This window comes from Camelus dromedarius, chromosome 15 (assembly GCF_036321535.1).
Source record: "Camelus dromedarius isolate mCamDro1 chromosome 15, mCamDro1.pat, whole genome shotgun sequence".
Lineage (NCBI taxonomy): Eukaryota > Metazoa > Chordata > Mammalia > Artiodactyla > Camelidae > Camelus > Camelus dromedarius.
In genome coordinates, this window is record NC_087450.1 from 63,314,701 (window position 1) to 63,323,840 (window position 9,140).

The 9,140-nt window shown below is 50.4% G+C and overlaps 1 protein-coding gene across 1 annotated transcript in view; it reads right to left on the minus strand.

Moving 5' to 3' along the window:
• The window catches only part of SNTG2 (syntrophin gamma 2), a 97,673-nt gene extending 93,534 nt beyond the window's left edge, over positions 1-4,139 (minus strand). The window contains 3 exon segments of the mRNA XM_064494211.1: positions 1,728-1,788; positions 3,421-3,570; positions 4,101-4,139. Of these exon segments, the coding sequence (XP_064350281.1) occupies positions 1,728-1,788; positions 3,421-3,570; positions 4,101-4,139 (250 nt within the window).
• Positions 4,140-9,140: the final 5,001 nt, after the last annotated feature.

Consider the following 9,140-nt stretch of genomic DNA (forward strand, 5'->3'; position numbering starts at 1 on the left):
GGCAGGTAAACCTCCTGCGCCCCAAGTCCCAAGGAAAGCCACGGCCCCGGGGGAAGCAGGAACCCCCAAACCGGGGCCAGGCTGGCTGCCCCTGGGGAGAGGGGCACCAGCACCGAGAGATCCCACCGCCACGGTTCGGGGACGCAGGGCCTCAGGCAGACCCAGTGAAGGAGGCCAGAGGGAAACCCCCTCCAGAAAGTTCCAGAAGGAACAGGAGGAGGCAGCAGACCACCAGAGGGCCAGCAGGTGAGGGGGCCTGAGCAGAGCGAGCAGGGGTCTGGCTGGGCTGGGACGGAGGACACAGGAGGCCTCAGCCTGCCAGGCCTCTCACCCGCTGCAGGCAAGGCCACCACGGGGCCGCTGGCAGGTCTCTGTGATGGCAGGTGACCTCAGGGTCAACGAAGCCCAGGGCCAAACACCCTCACCCCCACCAGAGCCTCCTGCTTCGCCCAGCGGTGGGTGAGAAAGGCTGTCCTTCCCCGACAGAAGCAAGGGGTTTAAACCAGCCATTGTCACCTCAGCAGCCACCAGTGGGCAGCCCCACAGATGCGGGCACAAGGGTGTAGACCAGGTCTTAAAGTGCTCGGATCTGCACGTCAGTAAAGGCCCCGGTGACAGTGGACGCGTCCCGAACAGAATTTCAGCAGAAATCCTGGAATTACAAAAACCAGTCTGCTGGAAATTTGAGGGCAAGTCTGTAACAGAGGTTAAGGAGCCCTTCTCTAGGGCTGTCCACACACCAACACGTCAGCCTGAGAAACGGGTGATCTGAGGGGGGTTCCCAGGGGGGAACAGAACAGAGCATCCCCAGACATGCAGTCACACTGCTGAGACCACGGGCACAAGGCCCAGGAAGCGACCGGAGAAATGAGAACCACCACCTGGAGGGGCCAAGACGAGGGTCATGGTGCACCCCCCCAAAGTGACAGGCCAGCCGCACCATCAAAGCACAGGATGGGGCCGGAGCGGCCGCCCCAGGACACTGAGTGAAGGAGGCATTGTGTGAGCTGCACAAAAGCACGAGCCCCGCCGGGCACAGCTCACGCAGAAAGGACATGCCACCGGTGAAGACGGGGACCCACGCAGAAATGAAGGGCGCCGTGAGATGGTGATTCGACATTCTCATCTCTAATCTCCCTCGTGAATAACGGCCTAAAGCAGCAGGAGCTGGCCTCACCTTTCATCCAACCTGTCATTCTCTTCTTAATCCAGGTGCTGGAGCCATTAACACCGCGTGTGATGTCGTCACCCTGTGGCTCAGTGATTATCTTTAGTTCCATCTGTCTTCTTCCTTGTTTTCCTGCCTTTTAGATTCAGTACTTTTATTATTTACTTTTATTTCAGTTTTTGGCTTTTTAAGTTCATAACTCTTTCTTGAGGGTTTGCGGGTGGGATACAACTGAAGCACCGGAGATCTGCGAGATAGGAGAATGTCAGGAACAGCCTTGTGCTGTTGAATTGGACAACGTGGGTAAAATAGAGAAACTTGTTAAAAGAGGAAAAGTACCAAAACTCGCTCAGTAACAGGTGACCCAAATGGCCCTGTTGCAGGAGCTGTGTCTCTTCTGCAGAGAAAGTTCCAGGCCCCGGTGGCTTTACTGGTAAACTCTTTCAAATCCTCCCAGAACACAACAGAGGAGAAAACATGTTCCCACTTTTCTTATGACGCTGGAATTACTGATACCAAAACCAGACGAATACACCAGAAGAGAGAAAATTAGCTTTACCTCCCTCGTAAGCACAGCTGCGACTATCCATAACAAAGCACCGCCAAGCCAGCGCCAGCAGCTGCGGGAAGAGCACACCTGACGTCCCCTGGGACTCACACCAGCACTGCCAGGCTCCACAAACATCTGAACATCAATGCAGCGCACCAGACGAACAGCTCAAGGGAAGTGAGACCGGTTTTCCACTAAATTCAACACATTGAAGACCAAACCCCTCAGCAAACCAGGAATGGAAGAGGAACCTCCCCAGACGGAGAAAGTCTGTGCAGTTGATGCGAGAATTCATGGTGAAAACAACCAGTGTTTATCCCCAAGTTCAAAGACAAAGCGTCGACTTCCCTTCACTTCGTCCCAACATTTTCCTGGAGCCTCCAGCATTGCCATATGGAAGGAAAAAGTACAAAAAAATCATCTCCTGGCAAAGAAAGAAGAACTAAGACTGTCTCTGTCACGGATAACATAATTGCCTACCTAGAAAATCCCCCAAAAGTCTAAAAGTAAAGTCACAAAAACTAATCAGTGGATTTAAAAGGGCCACAGGATCGAAGGGAAATGTACAAAAATCAGCTATATTTCTAGATGCTAAAATAAGAAAAGTTTGCAAACTGAAATTTCAAAAAATACTACGATAGGATGAAGTATATGGAATAGACATAATATTGTAAAGCATTGCTGGCAGAATTTGAAAAATCTAAATAAGAATGATTTTATGTTCATACGCCATGCTCTTAGTTGGAAAACTAAGTATTTTTAAGACATGATTTTTCCCTAGACTGAAGTATACTTTCAAAAAAGTCTCAATTAAAATTCCAGCAGGCTTTTTTTGTAGAAATGGGACAAGTGATTCTACACTTACATGGAAGGGCAAAAGATCTAAAAAACCCAAAACAGTACTGAAAATGAAGGACAAATTTGAATAATTCACACCAAGCGATGTGCAGGCTTTCTGTAAAGCTACAGCACTGGGTGGATGCGGCACTGGCATCAGGAGACACGTGCAGACAAGGGAGGCGGAGCCCGGAAACACACCCGCAGACCCGCCTGGGAGACGGCCAAGAAGGCGGCAAAGAAATCCAACGAGGAGTGGGCAGGCTTTTCAAAAAACGCAGCTTGAACAACTGGAGAGCTAGATGCGAGAAAAGAACCCCCGTCCACACTTCACTGATTATACACAAAGTGCGCGCACTGGATCCCAGACTTAAGTGCCGTCATCCAACCTGTAAAACTTCAAGGACAACACAGAAAATTTTACGACATTAGGTGAGGCAAATATTTCTTAGACAGGACACTAAAAAGAGAACCCAGAGAAGGAAGGGAGGAAGGAAGGAAGGAGAAAAGGAAAAAAAGAAAAGAAAGAAAGAAATTGATGCATTGGATTTCATCAAAGTTAAAGCATGTGCTCTGTGAAAGGCATAGTTAAGGAACTGAAAAGACTTGGTTGAGACTGGAATAAAATTCTGTAAAATCAAAGTCTGATAAAGGAGATGCATCTAGAATGAACAGACAACTCCTACAACTCAGTATTAAACGGAAAAAAAACCACTAAAGATGAGTAAAAGACAATCAAATAAAGGATTTTCAACCAGAATATGAAAAGAGATCTTCCAACTTAAACATAAAAGAAAACCCAGCACAAAAAGGGCTAACACCTGAACGTGCCTCATGAAGGAAGTTGCCCATGTGGAAAATGTACACTGAAAAGCTGTCTGAAGCCACCGTTCACCCGGGACCAGGATGAAGCCTGCAGCTGCAGCCGCACGTACACCTGGAGGACTGGGCGTACAGGTGCGGGGTGCGGGTACCAGGGCCAGGACGCAGCAACAGGACCGGCATCCGTGCGTCGCTGGGGACCAAGGAGCACAGCCCTGTGGAAAATGGCCTGGGTTTCCCTGTGAAGTTACAGGTACACGGAATGTGAGACCAGCCATCAGGCTCCTACGAGTTTGCTCAAGACCAAGGGAAGTGTGCGAGTACAGAAACCCTGTCCCCGAACACCCACAGCCGCTCTGTTATGTTATTATGTGTTCACAGCTGCTCCAACCTGGAGGCACGTCCGTCAGCTGGTGAGACACATTCCTTCGAGGGGACATGCTGGGAGATAAACAACGAACCCGACACATGCGAGCTCCCGGGCGAGGCCGATGAGACCTGAGGAAGCCTGACCAGGGCCAGAAAGCCACTCGCTGTGAGACCCACGCACAGGACCTCTGGTGGGACAGAACCCGGTCCTGGGGCTGGGAAGTGGCCGAGGGGACTAACTGCAAAGGAGAGGAGGATATGGGGAGTGTCTTGATCACCGTGGCGACTCCATGATTATACTTGTCAGAACTGATAAAACCACACAATTTCTTCTGCCTGCACAGGAGCCCTGACATCCAGCATCAGGAGGGCCTGCTTCACCTGGGGGTCCATGTCGGGAGGTGGCTGCATCCCCGACCGCTTCACCCCCAGTCCTCCCTCCCTCCGTACTTCCACACATCTCCTCCTCTGATTCTGGCCCTCCCGTCCTCCCTCCTACAGGACCCCGAGATCCAGGATGGTCTCCCCAACTCAAGATCCTTCATCACAGCAGCAAACACTGCTGTGCTGTGTACAGTAATGTAGTCACCGGTTCCGGGGTTGGGACATGGGTGCGTCCACCAACACACACCTGAATCCGGCCTCGCCACCCTTCCTCAGGCCTTCTGCACAGGACCAGCAGCTTCAAAGCCCCTCTCCTCCAGGCTCCCGTAGGATGCCCAGGCCCTTCGTACTGAGTGTCCACCCGTGTTCTGCCCACAGCACTGTCCCCACTCAGACATGCCTTCCCGGCCAGGCAGGTTTACTCTCCCGGGAGACAGAGACCGTGTTTTCTACAGCTTGTGCACTTTCTGAAGCATCTGGTGCAGTTTTAAGTAAATAATCAACATTTCAAAGGGAACCCTCCTACACTGCTGGTGGGAACGCAGTTCAGTGCAGCCACTAGGGAGAAAAGTATAGCGAGTCCTCAAAAAGCTAAAAATAGACATATGCTACGATACAGAAGTCCCACTCCTGGGCATGTATCTGGAGGGAACTCTAATTCGAAAAGACACGTGTGCCCCAATGTTCATAGCAGCACTATTTCCAATAGCCAAGACATGGAAACAGCCTAAATGTCCATCAGATGACTGGGTAAAGAAGTTGAGGTATTTATACAATGGAATACTACTCAGCCATAAAAATGATAAAATAATGCCATTTGCAGCAACATGGATGGGCCTGGAGATCATCATTCCAAGTGAAGTAAGCCAGAAAGAGAAAGAAAAATACCAAGTAATATCACTCACGTGTGGAATCTAAAAGAAGAAAAAAGAAGACACTAATGAACTTATCTATAAAACAGATACAGACTCCAGACATGGTAAACAAACTTACGGTTACCAGGGGAAGCAGGGTGGGAAGGGATAAATTTAGGAGTTCAAGATTTGCAAATATTAACTACTATATATAACAAAGATAAACAACAAGGTTCTTCTGTACAGCACAGGGAACTATATTCAATATCTTGTACTATCGCGTAATGAAAAAGACTATGGAAACGAATATATGTATGTACACAGATGACTGGAAGTGTGCTGTACACCAGAAATTGACACACTATAAATTGACTATACTTTAATTTAAAAAAATCAACATTTCAAAAATTTGTGTCAGAAAAATGATTTGTTAAAGATACATATAATTATATATAATACATAATATAATATAAAATAACATAATACATCATAAGGTAATACAAAGCAATATTTCAATTTTAATTGAATGCTATTAGTGAGAGAAAAGCTATTGTATTTGAGGAATATTCTGTAAAATTTAGCCCTCAGTTATTCACTTGGAAAATGCGAAGCATTTATTGGCTTTTCTAACATGTTCTATGTTTCAGGAATGCCAAGGACATTTTCTTTAAACAACACAGTCTGTGCTTCAATTAGAACAGTGCTACATTTTGTCTTCTCTACTAAAGGAACGAATCCTCTATTTAAGGAAGAAACAAGCCCTACTTGCTAATGAAGCAGTCTTCCCTGAATCTTCCACAGAATTACCGATCGTCTTCAAGGATCTGCGGGCTATTTAAACAGATCTCAGCACCAGGTACCAGCCTGGCAAGTGGATTTCTTCTCCCTGAGCCTGAGCCGTCCGGGCATCACCCTCTGCATTTATCTTGTCTCCTTCCTTTTAACTAACCCTGGGGGTCTCAGTCACAGCATTCGCCAAATGCCAGCCTCTCTGCGGAAAGCTCTCATCATTTTAATTCACATTATCTGTTACTGAGTCCAGGCCAGCTCACCGATAAGACAGGCACCTTCACAACCATTAAAACAGAAACCTGATCCCATGTGAGATTTTCTCTTGTTCAAAGGGTAAGGAGGTTACTTTGGTTCCTCTCTCCAAAACAAAGCCTAGAGCCTGGGGAGAAGAGTGGCTGGGAGGTCCCAGGAGATCCCCTGGTGTCAGATCCCAGGAGATCCCCTGAACTCAGATCCCAGGAGATTCCCTGAACTCAGATCCCAGGAGATCCCCTGAACTCAGATCCCAGGAGATTCCCTGAACTCAGATCCCAGGAGATCCCTGATGTCAGACCCCAGGCAGTCCCTGGCTATGCTCAGGACTAGGAGGGTGGCCTGGGGACACCATTCTGCCCACGGCCGTGTCCTCGCCCTGTCCCCGATCCTCCAGCCGGGGTGTGAAAGGAAATATGAATTGGCAAATACGAAATTCTCTTGGCTCAATCTCTGTCTCTCTCAGAAAGTTACACATGTTTACAGTTATCTGCAGGAAAATACAGCCATATTAATTTTCGTAGCTCTAACTTATGCGTACGTAACACACCACCACACACACTGGAAATGATGGAAACAAACAAGAAGCACCCCTTCTCTGATCTTTTCTCAGCTTCGCTTCTCAAAAAAAGAGCCAACAGGCTGGGTCTTTTCCTCTGCTCTGTCCTCCACCTGCAACGCTGTGAGAGCCCTCACCCGCCTCAGTGTTAATAATGCTTGTGAGAAAATCAAGGTGAGCTGTTTTGAGGTTCACGACGAAGCAGCAACATTCACGCCAATTCAGGAAAGGCTCCCTCGGGACATGGTGGGGGGTGTCGGGTCCTGCACAGGGCAGGGGTCCCCATGGATGCGTGGGAACCAGCGTTGCCAAGACATCACCACAGACGCCATCTCCGCCTGACGTTCTGAGGGACCAGTTCACTGGCGGTCAGCTTCTCTCATAAAGACAGTCATCCTGTGGATGTGCGCTGGGGTACACTGCAAAGTGGCCTCGCGTGGTGGAGTGAGCCCTCTGGGGGCTCCCTGAGGGACCAGCGCCGCGGGCAGGTGGGTGTGGCGTTACAGCACTGCCCCCAAATTCCACTTGGGAGTCTGGCTTTCCCGTTTCTGAGAAAAGGCCAACTGAGAGGAAGACAAAGCCACATCCATCAGCCGACACAAACCGTTCTATTTGGAGGGAGGAAATACCTCAATTACGGAAGTTGCTCCAGCGTGGAATGCCTTCCCACCACCTTATCCGTTTGCCGAAAAGAAAAAAAAAGAAAAGCAACTAGTCTTTCCATCTGATGGAAGCAGGCACGTACGTGCCGGCAGACCTTCCTTCCTGGAATCTGACACGTATTAACTGAGGAAAAGGCAATTACTCTACAGGGGCTGGAGTTTCTTCAGGGAAGATTTTTTTTTCTCTTTAAAAACCAGATTGTGTCTAAGAATGAATGTGATTTATATACACTTGGTCCTCTGACAACACTTGATGATTGGATTTTGTATCTCCACAAACTGAAGTGACTGCTCTCAGGGAAAAAAATGAACAAAAATTTCCTGGGAACAGAAACAACACGTAAGGCACTCGTGGCCAGAAAGTCTCTCCCAGCAAACTGCGTGGCTTCTAGCCTCTCTTTTCTGCTACTGAAGACAACTCCGTAAAAGGAGCAAACAGGCCCATGTCAACCCTCGTTCAGTTGTGACAGTACCATCCCCTTCCTTCTACAATAAAATAAGCACTGGACTTGCAGGCTCCAGATCTGGGCTCAGGAACTGGAAACTGGATGCTTTGTCTCCTGTCAAGCGACACCGTAGTTTGGGATGTTCTGTTACTATGACCTCACCTGTGACCACGTGAGCCACTGTCCTCTCCCTCCCTTGCTCAGGGCCATCCTGCATCCTTGGACCAGGTTCTGCCCTCCTAACTGCCTAGTGTGGCGGGACGCCCACAATGGGATGCCCAGGGCGGCATGCCCTGCAGGTGCAAGCACAGAGCGAGGAGCCTGGAAGAGCCAGAGACGCGGGGGACCGCGTCCTGTGTCCGTCAGTGTCTCTACATCGGGACGGAACTGGCAGAAGCAGCAGGGCCTCAGGCTCCTTGGCGACCCCCAGGTTCTTCTCAGTCCTCCACCCTTGGGGATCCTGCACTGGGCACGTCAGGGGTCACAGTGGTCTCAGCAAGTCACCTTCCTGGGCTCAGCAAACCAAGTGAGAATCTGGGCACATCCTCCACCCCCCTCTTCTCGTGATGCTCCCCACATCGTGGCCGGCTCGTCGGAGGAGGCGGTCAGCTCCCCTGCGTTCTGCTCGAGTCTCTGGGGAGAAAGCCTCGGGTGTGGAATCCTCCCAGCTCTGTCCTGGGGGACCGGTTACCAGTGCTGCATCCAGGCCGAGTGACCAAATCACAGTCCCCGGGGCTGAGCAGGGGCAGCACAGGGGGCACCAAGAGAACAGTAAGGCTGCAGCCTGCTCAGAACAAGCCAGGCGCCTGCATGGAGGAAGCGCCCCCTCCCTGAAATGTGAGAATCAAACCGAAACGCTTGAACTGCTGCTTTTCCTATAGACCGTGTATAGGGGAGGAGCGTCCCAACTGGAAGAGGCTTCCGACTGGAATGGCACTTCGTACTTCACTACGCCTCACGTCTCCCCCCGCCAAGGGCCCAGGGCCGGAGGCGACCTGGGTGAGTGGACACCAGCGTGCGAGTGGGGCTGCCCCGTCAGGCAGCACCCAGCGAGGGGCACAGCTCTGAGATGCCGGTTCTTCTTGCAGAAAAGTGAGGAAATGACAGGGGACCCTTGGACCATGCCGGGTCGGACACCCACCGTCCGCACAGCCGGAGCTCTGGGCATAACTCACTGGCGCCCCCGCACGGGGCTCCCATCCTCGGACTCAGGGGAGTGCAGACGGTGGGCCGCAGCAGCGCCCCTGCAGACCCCGTCCCCACCCCGGGCCGGTGGGCCCGCTGGTCCCAGCCTCACTGCTCAAGGGCAACTGCAACTCCATTAACTGGTGAGTAACGCTAAGCCTTATTCTATATTAAAACAAACATCTATAATGAAGTAGACTGTAACTTTTATGAGAATTTAAAAAATAAAACTCAAGGACAGGAGGCGACTGGGGCACTAA